Genomic DNA, 17,670 nt, shown 5'->3' with positions numbered 1-17,670 from the left:
TATCGTGGAAATAAAGTTCTCACTGGCACAAACCTAGATTCTTTCGGAGGACAACAACAAATTAGAGGATGTCTACAGTTACAGTACAATTTCATCACTTTGAACTACTGTGTATGTTCAAACTAACCCCCACTGGTTGTTTGTTTTACATAATTTTACAGTCAGATTTAATCCGGTAGTTAGAAAGTGTTAGCTCTATTAAACAATCCATATCCATAAACAAACTTCCGGATTGGAAATCCAGCGCGTAGTTTCGCGCGTAGAAATAATAGCACACGTATAATGTAATAATCAAATTATGTGTAATGCAACTGAGCCACAGAAAAACACTTCCGGGACCGGCTTTTCGACGACTAACGTTGAGGAACTCTGTCGACGATGGGGGTCTTCATCTCTCACGTGGTTAGGGCGAGGTTTTTTACCAAAGTGAGAACAGGAACTTCAATTACTGGCCAATCACATCACAAGCGTATCAAACCTGGTAAAATTATTTTCAAATGATGTAGAACAACTATTTAGCCTAATAAACAAAAATTGACGGGAGACAAAAAAATCATTTCTTTTCTCTAAGGCGGCACACTTCGATTCAAATGGCATCACTTTGAACTACTCGACAAAAATTAATCTATTAATCGATTGTCCTGAAATTTTCACTGAAATCCAATAGGGTTTCTTACCCCATTCCCGGCCTAACATGCGTACGACTGCATTATTCAATTGATATTTATGACAGGAAGCAACTTTTCCTGAATTTTGTGGGCTGTATAATACTGCATTGGGGTTCACTTCTGCTTAAAAAATAGCTATTCGTGCTAAATATCGTTCAAGAAAGCTTTTATTTGATTTAAATTAACGAGGCGCAGCACTCATTTCAGTCATAGCGATTTCCATTCGGCATATCACAAAAACCAGTTCCCGGCCTAAGCAAAATTTCACTCAATCTCTCAGCATTTCGCTCTCATTCTCTCTCGGGACGGTAGAAAATGCGACGTAAACAATAATATGCACGTTCCACGACAACAAGATGCCAGATGGTATCATTCATAATCATTTTTATTTGGTTGAGAAGATATATTTACTCATCCAATTTTTTCCAAATACTTATAAACAATATTTTTTCACCTTTTGAAATCGAGAAAATTATAAATAACATGATAGCGTCAACATATTAAACAGTTTTCCTATCAACGATGAAGGATCATTTTCATTCTCCTGGCCTTTTGGCAGCACGGTGCGGCTAGAAGTTTTTGGGCCGAGGTGATTTTTTGTTCGGTTTGAGAATACATTTTTAAATGTATTCTAATTATGTTTATATAAGTTCTAGTGATACGTTCTAGTCATTAGATTGAAGTGCGTGTGTGGAGCATTATGGTGTGGTGATTAAAAGCTTGAAGCAATGATTGTAACGAGCACTAGGACGATTTTCAGGTAGGTGTTTATTTGATGATACCGTTTTGTAAAAGTGGAAAGAATCACTCCGGCTCAGTGGTGTGGCATCGGAGAGTGAGATTTTGAAATCTACATTTTTATTTTCTACAATTGGATCAATTAGGAGTAAAACAAGTGATTGAAAGATATTGAATATTGTGAAAAATAAATGGGAGACTTTTTAAAAATTATCAATCATAAACCTACGGCTTCCAAACAGTATAAATCATTAGTTTTCTGTGTAGTGAGCCGGGAACCGGGTCCATAGGCCCAAGTAGTGATTTACCCTATGTAAGCTTTGTATCCAGCTTTTCACTCTATGATGCCATAATTCTTTGAATCACCCCTATTAACACTTGGTGTGTCCACTATAATTTATATATAGTTCGATCCTAGCAGCCTGTGAACTTGAAATTTCACATGAAAACAATCTACTGTCAGATTTTGAAAGCGATTGGAATTCACCATCGCAGCATAGAATATTATTTCCATCAAGTAATTAAAAACCCAAATTAATCCACCTAGCAGTGACGATGCCTTTCTCGATTAAATCAAGATATACTGAAGGTGGTAACTTCGTTTTTTTTTTCAATTCCTATCTACCAAAAATGTTGGCGATTTTGTTTTTCTGTAAAATAAGCATAATACATTATGTTATAATCAAGTTATGACGATCGACACCCCCACCCCCCTTCGCCAAGGCCCCGATGCCATTTTTGAACGATTCCTAAATATAAATAGAAGATAAACAAAACCGCATACATAATTTAATATGGAAATAAGGAGATGTATAAAACGAAAACTATATTCAAATTTGCCCTTGAAATCACCCAAACTTCACCATAACTCCACACCACCCAAACCAAACAGCATGTTGAAGCATCAATGAAACCCCTCTTTTTCCCCTTCCAATGTATGACACAAAACAAACGCAAACACCACCATGGCCACGAGCGTACGAACCAGCAGTTAATCGTGTCGTTATCGAGTGCAATTTCTGTTGCCAACGATGAAACTTACAACTGTGTTGGTGCAAATGCTCCGATAAAGTATTAATGGCAATAAACATCATCGAGTCGGCTCTACACTTAAAAGTGCGTACGTTGTTCGTCGATTAGTTTTCGTGTTCAACACGTTCCACATTGCAAACTTTGAAAAGCTTTGCTCGTTGCGTTAGCGTTATCGATATTGCCGTAGCGAGGTTTCTAACCCATCGAGCAAACGTAATTTATATTATAGCATGGTAGCTGCTCAATGCTCGTAGTCCCGATTATATGGGAAAAACCCAGATTAATCCACCTAGTGGTGGTGCCTTTCTCGCATTTAGTTAAGACTAAGGGTATGCGATAACACAATTTTTCCTGACGAAACGAAACGAAACGAAATTAGAAAAGCTATTGTTGTTTCGAAACGGAACGAAACGAAATTCAGATTTACTTCCGAGACTTCGAAACGAAACGAAATCGAGGTCCATTTGATTCGAAATTTTACGGAACGAAATTAAATTTTTTTCCGCGGAATTTTTATTTTCTAGTTTTTAGTACAGTCGCCTCTTCACATCTCGATATTGAAGGCACTATCGATATAGGGAGAGATCGAGGAGTGGAAGGAAAATTGAATTGGGTACTAGATTTGAAAAAGCTCGTTGCTATGAAAAACGACAACAAAACAAATGTCGTTTCCTGTTGTTGATGTGTTTGTTATTGTCCAAAGATGGTCTAGTAGCCTAAAAATTTGAGCATATTGACATAAAAAGAGTGAATCCTGAACAAAATATGATCAGAACACATCGAGATAGAGAGATATCGAGATAGGAAGGTTATCGAGATGTTGAAAGCCCAAATATATGTAGATTGAAGGGACTGAGAAAACCATCGAGATATAGGGAGGGATATCGAGATATAGAACATCGAGATGTAGAGAGTCGACTGTATAATGCAAAAACGAATAAAAAAATTCGTGAAGAAAATTAATTTTGTTTCATATTTTCACAGCCAAATATTGTTACCCAAAATGCCATAGAGAGAATCTAGCTTAATTTTACAAACGGATATATGTAACAGATCAGTTTAGGACATGTTTACCATTTTCAAAAGTATGTCTAGATACTAGGTATACTGCTAGATGACAACATTTTTTCATCACTTCACCTCTCACTCACTTCGTGTGAGAACAATTAGAAAAATTCTATGATACGCTGTGATGGGAGTCGAGCCTTAAAAATAATAGCCGCTTACTCTAGCAACACCATCACGTTATCTGCATGTAGGCGTTAGGTTACAGTGGCCAGTCCCGGATCATGCGAGACAGTGCCGGGTTCAGCCTGCTTGCGTTGCATTGTCATTTTATATGGAATGTAAATAAATCTGCAACAGATTTGAATAATAAGAGAAAATATAGAACTTGAGCCACTTTACCACGGACCAGGTGTTCGCCATTCGCCAAGTACTGCAGAAATGCCGCGAATACAACGCCCACACATAATCTATTCATCGACTTCAAAGCCGCATATGATACAATCGATCGGGACCAACTATGGCAGCTAGTGCACGAACACGGTTTTCCGGATAAACTGACACGGTTGATCAAAGCGACGATAGATCGGGTGTTGTGCGTAGTTCGAATTTCAGGGGCATTCTCGAGTCCCTTCGAATCGTGCAGAGGGTTACGGCAAGGTGATGATCTTTCGTGTCTGCTATTCAACATCGCTTTGGAAGGGGTAATACGAAGAGCAGGGATTAACACGAGTGGTACAATTTTCAATAAGTCCGTCCAGCTATTTGGCTTGGCCGACGACATAGATATTATGGCACGTAACTTTGAGAAGATGGAGGAAGCCTACATCAGACTGAAGAGGGAAGCCAAGCGGATCGGACTATGCATCAACACGTCGAAGACGAAGTACATGATAGGAAGAGGTTCAAGAGAAGACAATGTGAGCCACCCACCGCGAGTTGGCATCGGTGGTGACGAAATCGAGGTGGTAGAAGAATTTGTGTACTTGGGCTCACTGGTGCCTGCCGAAAATGACACCAGCAGAGAAATTCGGAGACGCATCGTGGCTGGAAATCGTACGTACTTTGGACTCCGCAAGACGCTCCGATCGAATAGAGTTCGCCGCCTTACTAAACTGACGATCTACAAAACGCTCATTAGACCGGTAGTCCTCTACGGACACGAGACCTGGACGATGCTCATGGAGGACCAACGCGCACTTGGAGTTTTCGAAAGGAAAGTACTGCGTACCATCTATGGTGGGGTACAGATGGCGGACGGTACGTGGAGGAGGCGAATGGAGTTGCATCAGCTGTTGGGAGAACCATCCATCGTGCACACCGCGAAAATCGGACGACTACGGTGGGCCGGGCACGTAGCCAGAATGTCGGACAGTAACCCGGTGAAAATAGTTCTCGACAACGATCCGACGGGCACAAGAAGGCGAGGTGCGCAGCGGGCAAGGTGGATCGATCAGGTGGAAGATGACTTGCGGACCCTTCGTAGACTGCGTGGTTGGCGACGTGTCGAATGGAGAAGACTCTTATATACCGCACAGGCTATTTCGGCCTTAGTCTGAATAAATAATAATAATAATAATAAAAATAAATAATAGGGAACTTGAGCCTACTGAAGTTGAGGGTCTACTGAAGTTATAGGATCAAGGTAATTTTAAATATCTAAACAACTCAAATCCCGAACACTGGCGTTTTAGCGCCCTAAAACTAAAGTTTTCATCGTTTTTTTTTGTACTGAGGATCAAGATTGCAAAAGAATTCAAGCACTATGGAGAAAATTACATAAATAAATCCAAAATGGCCATTGTATCCATTGTATCCAGAACCCAGACCAGTGTATCGAAAATAATTTGGTACATAATCTTCCAAACAATGTGTTTCAAAACTCTATGTTTATCTTCCTTCTTATCCATTATTTATTGTAGAGAAGCGAAAGATTCAAACACAAAAGATTCCACTTAAAAAATATGATTGTTAGTTAAAAAATGACAAAAAATGAATATAGGGGGAGATCCCCCAGCGCCGGACACCTCCCAATACCGGACACTTCTAAAAACGACACTTACAGAGATCCCTCCATCATCTTATGTAGTATAATAGAAAGCTATTGAAAAGTCTTTTACCTGTATGGAATATCAGATCTCCATGTTGTAAACCTTGTACAAAATTTGATATTGAACAAAAATGTGAAAATTGTCCATGTTTCGTCTTATTTTAGAAGGTTTAAATCAACAATATTGAAACCCAACCAATGCATTCTGATTATGTAGAGATGATCAATATTAGTAGTATTTCAAATAGCGACCAGAATTTGCTTGATATATAATGTATCTATGGTCCAAAATCAATTTCTGTATCCGGTAGCTGTCCCCCCCCGGGTCCGGACAGTGAGTTGTTTCATGTGATCAAATCAGTGGCGTAGCCAGAAAATTGGTCTGGGGGGGGTTTTCTGAACCATTTTTTTTTTTCGAAAAAAAATTTTTCTTCCAAAAATTTTGTCTTTGGGGGGGGGGCGGTTATGCCCAAAACCACCCCCGTGGCTACGCCACTGGATCAAATAGCCATTCTCTACACCTGTTGTTAAACTTACTTCAATTCAATTATGTTTTTTACTGAAGTATCAGAAAGCTATAGAAATTAGCAGAAACGAAAACTGAAGATATCATTGAAAATGGTGGAAATTTTGAGTAGGATGTAAGAAATTTATCTGGAGAGAATTTGGTCATATTTGAACATGATGCAATAGTGTCCGGTACTCGGGGACACTTTTCTGAACCGTGAAAATTTTCACTAAAATTCATTATCAAAATACATCTTCCAAAAACGTGTTCAAATGATCAAATATAGTTTGTATGAATCATCAATGATAGTATTTTGTGTATATGGTATAGAAGTAAGCATAATCCGGATAATTAGAGAGTGTTTCGTTAAATGGCTTATGTGTCCGGCACTGGGGGATCTCCCCCTAATATTTAAAATCAACAGTTATAAATCTTTGCAGACCTTGAGAATAATGTATAGGCCTTTTATGCCAACAAACTCATACGCAGACATTTACCTTTATTGCTAAATATTAACTTTTAAAACCGGCAGCACGTCCAAACTAACAAGAAACTGCCTTACGGAAAACGCGCCCCACCGGCACGATTGTAACAGAAAATCGATACAACTTTGAAGCATTTGAATAATCTGGATCTGCAGGATCTAGAAAATGTGAAAAAAATCTAGATTTCCACACGCAAAAAAAAGGTTCCCGAATTCGTGAACCAGCAAAAATACACCGCGATAAGTGATAAGTCATGGATTCAGGAGCTTCAGTCACGTTTTCCAGAACGTTCCAGAAAAAGTGACTGATTTTCCCGAATCCGTGACTTAAAATACACCGTGAACTCGTTAGTTCACGAGTACATGATCGCTTTTTTGCGTGCATGATATACGGAATCAAAAATATCTGAAAGTAAAAGTTTAACTCACGCAAATGATCTCAATCGGACTGAATACGTTCAAAAGACAAAGGAAAACAAACAATACTCAGTAGATCAGTGAGTAATATTTCGATTACCGAAAAGTTTCCATAACTAAAGCACAGTTCGAACAATCGCCTCATAATACATTACATTTCTCCAAAACTAACACTATGTATAAGAATCAAGAAATGTACTATTAAACTTGATCTCGGCTCCGTAACGCTTCATGGCAATTAAGCCTCCAAAATAAACGAAAGATTTTTACATTTTATTTACACAACTCAGCCAACTTAAATAAAATTAGAGCATATCAAAACGATGAGATGTACAAATTATTTTTACGTCAATTAACAATTTTATTTAAATCAGCAGATATGCATTACGATTTATACTTGAACACTTTCAACAAAACATTGAAGAAATTTTCAAGTGGAAACCTGAATGCGTTTCTGTTGAAGATACAGAATTGTATAACGTAGTGAGATTTAGTGAAGAAATTTATATGTATAAAATTTTGAGTAGAGTTTAAATAATTTATTCAGCGGCGCAGCCGAATTTTTTTTATGTTTAAAAACTTGAATTAATCAAAATTCATTTCGAAATTCCGCGAAATATCGTTAAATTTCGTTAAAAGTATGATTTTTCAGTCGAAATTTTCCAAATTTTACGATACGAAACGAAATCAGAATATTAGATTTCGCCATACTCAAATTCCGCGGAATTTCGTTTCGAATGCCCTAAAACGAAATTTTTCGAAATACCGCATATGCTTAGTTAAGACACCAACCTTATATGTGGTTTATATGGTCCGATGTACCATTTTCTTAATAACTTTTAAACGCAATGACCGATAGTTTTAAAGTTCAATAGTGATCAACAAGACTTTGTCCCCTGTCGAATGAAACTTGTTGCGAGAAGATCAGTTAACGATTACTATACGAAAAGTTGTCTAATGTTTTTTATAGCTTTTGTGCACACACATACACACACACATACACACATACATACACACGGACAGACAGACATGTGCTCAGCTCGTCGAGCCGAGTCGATTGGTATTTAATACTATGGGTATCAGAGGCTTCTATAAAAAGCTCGTTTTCGGAGTGAAATGATAGCCTTTCGGTACAACTTAGTTGTACGAGAAAGGCAAAAATGGAAAACTGCCTAAACCATTTTCCTTGTCAGCTGCGAACGCATTAATCAATCTTGATGAAATTAAATAGCATGTAATTAGAAGAGTGGCTCTGCGGATTGCAACTTGTTGCGATAAAATCAGTTAAGTCTAAGTACATGAAAATCGTGTGAGTTTTTGAAGTTTAAAAAGTGACTATACAGACACACAAACATACACACAGACATCACCTCGATTCATCAAACTGAGTCGAATGTTATAAGAAACTTTATTATCAGTTGTTCCTGTAAAAAGTTCGTTTTCAGAGTGCCTTTCGGTACAACTTTGTTGTACGAGAAAGGCAAAAACACATTTTAATGTTGACTTTTTAGTGTAACGGGACATGGGAGCGGAAGAGAAGGTTCGGACGGAATTAACAGCCTTCACTTTAGCGCCAGGCAGTTCTTACACTGCCGCGAAGGTGCGTTCTAGAAAACTCATTCGAAAGTCCCGTACCCGGCCAGGAATTCTCAGGGCGAGTCCTTTCTTCAAACCTCAACCCACACTCAATACTTAAGCGCACCGAAACCAAACCAAAAGAATAAATTAATCAAAATAATCACAAGTCACAGGGTGGGAAGTTTACCATTAAGGATTCCCCTCCCAGAGCCTATTCTAATCGTTAAAAAAAAACCGTAATGATTTGAATTTTCTCTCTTACTCCTCAACTGAATCACTAACGCTTGCCTTTTAAAACATAGTTTTTACTTCTATGCGTTTATTTATGGCTAAACGATTCACTGCGCCGGTTCCTGACTCAATATTACATCAATCGGAAACAGTTTCTACTTTTCGTTTTTTTACAATTTTACTCAATTTGGAAGGGGTTAGTATTACAAAACTTGGATGACCTTACTTGAACTGTAACTTCCGGAAGCGATGAGGGAGTTCCATCGATGTTCAGCGGCGGTTGGTAAGTGCACTTACTTGTTGGCGCGATCCAAAACCGTTGGATAACGCACGATGTAGTGTACGAATTTCATCAGTTCTGTCCCAGTGTGCTTAGCATAACTTGCACGGGATTGCCTTGCAACTGCAGTTGCCAAATTTGAAGGGAAAATCTTCAAACGACGAAGGATTAATTTTTGATCTTGACGTTATCAACTTTACCATTGACCCGTAACGCTGGTGTTCGCTCATCACGAAACGGTAAACCAGCGCCACCTATATTTCAGCAGACGAATCGGCAGTTGGTGGATTTCCTCGTTCATCGATTTTCTGTTTTGGCCCAAAGGAGAAGAAGGTGACAGTATGGCGATAAACCTCTTTCCGGTACATCTTGCTATATAAGGAATTTCGATGACGTGTGTCATTCTCTTTTAATGCTGCAAGGCCCATCCCAAGTCATCATCGAGTGAACAGCAACCCGAAGAAAATTATTAAGAAGTGGATAATGTATTTTTGAATAGACAGTTAAGTTAGAAAATTAGAGTTGTTAAGAATAAATTGAAAGGAAGTGAATTACAGTAGTTAATACCGAATAAAGTTATCACGGATAATAAACGCGTGTGTTACAACTACCTACCAGTCGTCTTCACCTGCCGCCTTGAAGAAACTCTGAAAAGAAAAGAAAAAGTGCTACTTACCTGTGCTTTAAAATCGTCCCTGGAATCCGCTGCTAATCGCTGGGCTACTCAACAACTGGTCCTTCGAACCGGATGACGTCGAAACTCCGTTATTCCGGTACATCTGTTCCAGCGAATCGTCATCATTAATCCACCGTCGAAGCCATTAGAGGTTCAGAAGAATCACCATCGCCATTGCTGCTAATTTTGAATATACAAGGCAAATACATTGCCTCTAGCAGACCACTCTATCTCGCTGTGATGTCCACCGAACGCCGCATCAAGACGCTCAAGACGCGAATCAAGAGTTTGACTGCGTCTCTCACGCTTATCAAAACCTTCGTCGATGGGTTTGACGAAGCGACGCAATCTGACGAAATTCCTGTACGGTTGGAAAGCCTCAGTAAGCTGTGGTCGGATTACAACGAGGCACAAAGTGAACTAGAATCACTCGATGAAACTGCCCTCGATGCCCACATAAAAGAGCGAACGACAATGGAGTCGTCTTATTATCGAATCAAGGGATTCTTGTTGGCCCAGAATAAAGCTCCCTTAAATCGAAGTGTGTCATCTCTCCTTCAATTAGAGGCGCAACTCCCTATGTCCACTTCCCAAGTGCGTTTGCCAGACGTGAAACTCCCCGTGTTTGATGGGAAACTGGAAAATTGGCTTGTTTTCCACGATCTATATGTTTCATTGGTTCACTCGTCGACTGGTCTTTCCAATATCCAGAAGTATTATTACTTACGATCTTCGCTCTCAAGTTCGGCCCTTCAACTCATACAATCGATCCCGATAAGTGCGGACAACTACACAGTGGCGTGGAATTTACTCCTCAAGCATTTCCAAAATCCATCGCGTCTAAAGCAGGCCTACGTCGATGCACTATTTGACTTCTCTGCCCTAAAACGCGAATCGGTAACCGATCTCCACAACTTGGTGGAAAAGTTCGAAGCTAACGTGAAGGTTCTACACCAGCTCGGTGAGCACACGGAACATTGGGATATTCTGCTCATTCGGATGCTTAGTATTCGTTTAGACTCAACTACTCGAAGGGATTGGGAGGAGTACTCTTCTTCCAAGACGACGGTAAAGTTCAAAGACTTGGCCGAATTCATCCAGCGACGTGTCACAGTGCTTCAGTCCATACAAGCAAAGATAATCGAAATTCCGTCATCAGCTCAAGTGAAAAAACCAGCAATCCGTTCTGTCTCTAGCCACGGAGCGCATCAGGGAAATCCTCGAAAATGTCTCGTCTGTTCGGATCATCATCCTCTGTATCTGTGTAGCACGTTCTCCAAGCTGTCCCCTGAAGATAAGGAAAGGGAAATACGTCGTCATCAACTTTGCCGAAATTGCCTGCGAAAGGGTCACCAATCAAAAGATTGCTCTTCATCGTCCAATTGCCGTAAGTGTCGGGGCCGTCATCACACGCTGATTTGTACCAACGACTCTTCGACACCATCTGTCTCAAAGGCTGTTAATCCCCAGCAAGCCAAGCACACCACAAGCCCGTCCGTCACCGAAACACCGACCAGTTCTGCGTCTGCAACAATTCTCGATTCCATCAGCTGTGCATCTTCTGGCTGTCATCTGAAAACCGTCCTTCTAGCTACTGCGATCGTCATTCTCGTTGATGATAACGGAATTGAGCACATTGGCCGTGCTCTACTGGATTCGGGTAGTGAGTGTTGTTTTATCACGGAGCGATTCTCTCAGCGAATGAAGGCTCAACGACAGAAAATCTATTTGCCGATAAGTGGCATCGGACAATCCAGCACACAGGCTAAGCAGAAATTCACGTCGATCATCCGGTCTCGAATCGGGGAATATTCGTCTTCCGTTGAACTTCTTGTTCTTCCCAGAGTCACCATTGACTTACCAGTAACGTCCGTCGACACTTCGACATGGCACTTACCTACCGGTATCAAACTAGCAGATCCATCATTCGACACCACCAACCCGATCGACATTATACTTGGCGCTGAAATATTTTTCGAGCTGTTCCGAGTACCAGGTCGAATCTCCCTTGGTAAACATCTTCCGGTATTAGTGAATTCGGTCTTCGGTTGGGTCGTTTCTGGAAAATCTACTGCAAACACATGTCGTCCTCCTGTTGTTGCCAACATTGCTACGATCGCCGATATCCATCGGCTTATGGAAAGGTTTTGGACCATCGAAGAAGATCGCTCATCCACAGCGTATTCCATCGAAGAGCAAGCCTGTGAGGATCACTTCACCAGCACCGTGTCACGAACCGCCGAAGGAAGATACCAGGTTCGCCTGCCGTTCAAACAGAACGTCCTCGATCAACTAAGTGACAATCGTCGTACTACAGTTCGCCGTTTTCATCTTCTGCAAAATCGGTTCTTTCACAACCCTGACCTTCATTGCCAGTACAAGATGTTTATCGACGAGTACCACGCTCTTGGCCACATGCAGCGTATACACGACTACGAAGATCCATCAGTTAAACGTTTCTACCTCCCGCACCACGCTGTATTGCGTGAAGATAGCTCTACGACAAAACTGCGGGTTGTTTTTGATGCATCTTGCAAGTCTCCGACGGGACCATCGTTGAATGACGCCCTCATGGTTGGGCCAACGGTGCAAGAAGACATCCGATCGATTACTATGCGCTCACGAAAACACCGAATCATGATAGTTGCCGATATAAAAATGATGTACCGGCAAGTGCTCGTAGACCCGCGAGACACGTCTGTCCAACTCATTGTATGGAAGTCTTCTCCAGACCAACCGATGGAAACGTACGAATTGAAAATAGTGACGTACGGTACTGCTAGCGCTCCATTTCTAGCCACCAGGGTGCTGAACCAGCTGGCCGAGGATGAAGGATCAAACTTTCCTCTAGCCGCATCTGTAATCAGAAAAGATTTTTATGTAGACGACTTGTTTTCTGGTGGACAAACCTCCCTGGAAGTAATTGAACTACGAAACCAACTAGAAGCTCTCTTAGCAAAGGCTGGATTTCAGTTACGGAAATGGGCATCAAACGATAGAACCGTACTCGAAGGGATTCCTTCAGAAAATCTTGCCTTGAGGACCTCCATAGAAATGGATCGAGATCAGGCGATAAAGACACTCGGACTGCACTGGGAACCAGCAACAGACTGTCTACGTTACAAGATCGGTCTACCAATGGATTCTTCGAAGCAAACGCTCACCAAACGACTTGCACTGTCTCTTATTGCTCGTTTGTACGACCCACTTGGCTTGGTAGGACCGGTCGTGACCACAGCCAAGGTGTTCATGCAGAACTTATGGACCCTGAAAGATGAGGAAGGTACATTATGGAGTTGGGACCGTGAATTACCAATTAAATATCGAGACGAGTGGAACGCATACCAATCTCTGTTACCAAACTTAAATAATCTCCGGATCGAGCGGTGCATTCTGATACCGAAACCAGAAACCATTCAAATCCACATCTTTGCTGATGCCTCACAGCTTGCCTATGGTGCCTGCGCGTATGTCAGGTCCACCGACGCCAACGGAATGGTTAAAGTTTCTCTACTGTCCTCCAAATCACGCGTAGCACCTCTGAAGCGCCTCAGCATTCCCCGTCTTGAGCTGTGTGGCGCTCTGCTCGCTTCCGAACTTTATGAAAAGGTAAATTCGTCACTACAACTCAGCGCCGAATGTTACTTTTGGCTTGATAGCACCGTTGCACTGTGTTGGCTAAACGCATCTCCGTCTACCTGGAACACCTTTGTCGCGAATCGTACCTCCAAGATTCAACTATCAACTCCGAATTGCTCATGGCATCACATCTCCGGTTCAGAAAACCCAGCCGACTGCCTTTCCCGTGGGCTATCTGCAGACAATATCATGGATTTCGATCTTTGGTGGCACGGCCCTCAATGGCTTCTTCAGCAACAACAATACTGGCCGACTACCAAAACTATTTTAGAACAACCTTCGGCAGCGTTGGAAGAAGTTCGGCGAAATTCAATGGCAGCATCATCGTCTCCAATCGATCCATCCTTCATCGACCTGTTAACTGAAAAGTTCTCCAAAGTTCAACGCTTGATAAGAGTTACCGCCTATTGTCATCGTTTTCTCCGCAACACACGAATTTGTTCAAGCAACCGACCCAGTTCAATTCTTCTTACCGTTGACGAGTTGACGCTAGCAGAACATAACATCATCCGGTTGATTCAACAACAAACCTTCAACGAAGAATGGAAGCGACTACAAAGAAACCAACCTGTGTCATCGACATCCCGACTGAAATGGTTCCATCCATTCTTGTGCTCGGACCAACTGATGCGAATCGGTGGAAGACTCGGAAACGCACTCCAACCATACGACGTTAAACACCAGATCCTTTTGCCCCGACTGCACCCATATTCGCGTCTACTAACCCGCGACTATCACGAACGTCATCTACATGCAGCTCCCCAGTTACTCCTCAACCTACTTCGTCAGAGATACTGGATTATAGGGGCCAGGAGTCTGGCCAAGAGCGTAGTCCACAACTGTATTGTCTGCTTTCGAGCTCGTCCCAGATTACTGCAACAATTTATGGCTGAATTACCGTCTTCACGCACCATTGCCAGTCGTCCTTTTACTGTAACGGGAGTGGACTACTGGGGACCCATCCTTCTCAAGCCAATTCATCGTCGTGCCGGACCAAGTAAAGCATACGTCGCCGTTTTCGTGTGTTTCTGTACCAAGGCGGTACACTTGGAACTAGTGTCCGATCTAAGCACACCTAAGTTCATCCAATCTCTTCGCCGATTTGTGTCCCGTAGAGGGTTATGCTCTGACATACACAGCGACAATGGGAGAAACTTCGTTGGAGCTGCCAACGAGCTGAAGCAACTGATACGAAGCATAGAGTTCCGGAATGCCGTCACCGAAGAATGCAATGCCCAGCGAATTCGTTGGCACTTCAATCCGCCAACAGCATCAAACTTTGGTGGTCTCTGGGAGGCCGCAATCCAATCTGCCCAAAAGCATTTCGTGCGAGTCCTTGGGAAAATAACACTTCCGTACGATGATATGGAGACTCTTCTTTGCCAAATTGAATCCTGCTTGAATTCACGACCGCTTGTTGCCTTGAGCGACGACCCATCGGACTATGAACCATTGACCCCGGGTCACTTTCTCACCGGTGCATCCTTGAAATCCGTTCCTGATGTGGACTACACCAAAATCGCATCCAATCGGCTCACCAAATGGCATCACGTACAACAATTGTATCAGCAACTGTGGAAAAGGTGGCACCTGGAGTATCTCTCCACACTGCAACCGCGATCCAAATGGCTTTCTCCCCCAGTTCAAATAAGCGAAAACCAACTCGTTCTTCTTTGCGACGGAAACAACGCTCCAATGCATTGGCCAACAGCGAGAATTCAGCAAATTCATCCCGGTCCGGATGGCATCGTGAGGGTAGTGACACTCCAAACTCCAACTGGCCGCCTCGTCCGTCCGGTAAACAAAATCTGCCTTCTGCCAATAAAATCATCGTTCGACCAACAGCACACCGAACCGAACAGCACCTAAAATATAAAAAATCAAGGCTCTATAATTGCCTGGATCAGGTAAGCACCTGTCCAAGTCTTTAGTTGTGTGAAACCCTCTACCGGGTCTTATGTTTTCCAGAAAAGTATCCTGCAGCTGCAATCTTCAAAACAAACCAATGCTATTCGTCGATTATGCATCCGAAATGACGTATCATCATCGAGAATTGTCATCACATCATCGATACACGGATAGTCAGAAACATTGTTCCTGAGGGGCCAGTATGTTCGCTCATCACGAAACGGTAAACCAGCGCCACCTATATTTCAGCAGACGAATCGGCAGTTGGTGGATTTCCTCGTTCATCGATTTTCTGTTTTGGCCCAAAGGAGAAGAAGGTGACAGTATGGCGATAAACCTCTTTCCGGTACATCTTGCTATATAAGGAATTTCGATGACGTGTGTCATTCTCTTTTAATGCTGCAAGGCCCATCCCAAGTCATCATCGAGTGAACAGCAACCCGAAGAAAATTATTAAGAAGTGGATAATGTATTTTTGAATAGACAGTTAAGTTAGAAAATTAGAGTTGTTAAGAATAAATTGAAAGGAAGTGAATTACAGTAGTTAATACCGAATAAAGTTATCACGGATAATAAACGCGTGTGTTACAACTACCTACCAGTCGTCTTCACCTGCCGCCTTGAAGAAACTCTGAAAAGAAAAGAAAAAAGTGCTACTTACCTGTTCTTTAAAATCGTCCCTGGAATCCGCTGCTAATCGCTGGGCTACTCAACAGCTGGGTAGACACCTTTACGTGGTGTGTTACGGGGTAAGTTCTACCACGGTTACATTGCTAGCTACAGGCAAATCCTGACCCAACGAATACCTTCCTCATTATCCAACTCCGTGGTACTTATGAGGGTGTCGCTAAGTCGGTGGCCTCTCGCTAAGTAAGTACCACATCAACACTTCCTTCCTCTCCCTAGTTACGGTGAAGATGGGCGTGGCCAGGAGTAGTAATCCTCATGCTTTTGTTATTTTTGTTTAAGACTGGAATCAAGAAGCACTCCTTTTCTTGATTTCTGATAGCATTCTAGATGAGGATCTCAAAAGTAAAACATGAGTATCACTAGTGTCCAATCTACGAATTACACCGTAACAATGCTAATGCTAATGCTAATGACGTTATCAACTTTACCATTTACCTTTCTGTCTCAGTTGTAGATTTCTTGTTAGCTAACTTCACTGGAGCATAACATTCAACGGGACTTTAGTCTAAACGTTATAAAAAGTAACCTCATTATGGAAACAATGGGACCTATTATCGAATCGTACTTGCCACACGTGCTTTTCATATATCACCAAATTTGTTGCTAATTTGTATAGTTCGCGCCCTAAGCGTCTTACAATATTACAAGCTATAATAATTTACTTGATATAACTCCTATTTAATCTCAAAAACTCCACTTCGGACAAACTTTCACTTTAGTTCAAGTCTTCAACTTTTGCTTCCAAAAATGGTCTTCTACGGTTCACAGTCGGAATGCAAGAGAACGTAAAAATCATTTTGTACATTCATCGTACCTATCGTGCTCGCGTTCATTCGTTTGATCATTTTCGTGGCTGTCTTTTTGATTATGAACCAACATTTGAAAATTGAACTCATTTAGTGAATTTCTTATTGACTATTTATCATCTGAGACCAAGAACGCAATCTTCGTTTTGACAGTAGAGGCTTTTTTTTATAATTCCATATTTTTTTAATATATTTTTTTTATTTCTTTTGGGTTGGGATTAAGATGGATTTTTTTTTCTTATACCTAGGATTGTGTAACCTTGTTACATTAGGTGAAATTTGAAGCTCGTGAACATTTTCGTGGTACTAAACGGATTTGGATGTATTCTACGGACGTCGAGACGGTCGTTGGATTGTAAAAAGTGAAATGGTTTACCAACATATTGATGTCTTAGGAGAACTCGTTTTTATAACGCACGAGTAGTATTTTTATTCATTTATTTAGTCTACATCTAAACAGATAACACTGAATCAACAATTTGACGCCACATTACACGGTTCGAGGCCGCATCTCTCCATCCTCGAATACGCCCCACGCTCGCCAAGTCGTTTTGCACCTGGTCTGCCCATCTCGCTGCGCTCCACGCCGTCTCGTACCTGCTGATTCGAAAGCGAACACCATCTTCGCAGGTTTGCTGTCCGGCATTCTTGCAACATGTCCTGCCCATCGTACCCTTCCGGCTTTAGCTACCTTCTGGATACTGGGTTCGCCGTAGAGCTGGGCGAGCTCGTGGTCCATTGTTCGCCGCCACACACCGTCTTCTTGCACACCGCCAAAGATGGTCCTAAGCACCCGTCTTTCGAATACTCCGAGTACTTGCAAGTCCTTCTCGAGCATTGTCCATGTTTCATGTCCGTAGAGGACAACCGGTCTTATTAGCGTCTTGCTCATGACACATTTGGTGCGGTGGCGAATCTTTTTTGACCGCAATTTCTGCTGAAGTCCGTAGTAGGCACGAT

At 41.8% G+C, this 17,670-nt stretch overlaps 2 protein-coding genes across 2 annotated transcripts; both read left to right on the top strand.

Moving 5' to 3' along the window:
* The first annotated feature begins 9,907 nt into the window (after positions 1–9,907).
* Positions 9,908–12,707, top strand: LOC134204764 (uncharacterized). The gene is made up of 2 exons (XM_062679575.1): positions 9,908–12,526; positions 12,624–12,707. Exons 1-2 carry the CDS (start codon positions 9,908–9,910, stop codon positions 12,705–12,707), a joined length of 2,703 nt encoding a protein of 900 aa, XP_062535559.1.
* A 41-nt stretch (positions 12,708–12,748) lies between these two features.
* On the top strand, positions 12,749–15,911 carry LOC134204763 (uncharacterized). Its single transcript, XM_062679573.1, has 2 exons — positions 12,749–15,213; positions 15,275–15,911. The coding sequence occupies exon 1, from the start codon at positions 12,806–12,808 to the stop codon at positions 15,173–15,175; it is 2,370 nt and encodes a 789-aa protein (XP_062535557.1). The 5' UTR covers positions 12,749–12,805; the 3' UTR covers positions 15,176–15,213; positions 15,275–15,911.
* Positions 15,912–17,670: the final 1,759 nt, after the last annotated feature.

This window comes from Armigeres subalbatus, unplaced genomic scaffold, assembly GCF_024139115.2.
Source record: "Armigeres subalbatus isolate Guangzhou_Male unplaced genomic scaffold, GZ_Asu_2 Contig863, whole genome shotgun sequence".
In the NCBI taxonomy this organism is placed as follows: Eukaryota; Metazoa; Arthropoda; class Insecta; order Diptera; family Culicidae; genus Armigeres; species Armigeres subalbatus.
This window is presented reverse-complemented; position numbering and strand designations above follow the sequence as displayed.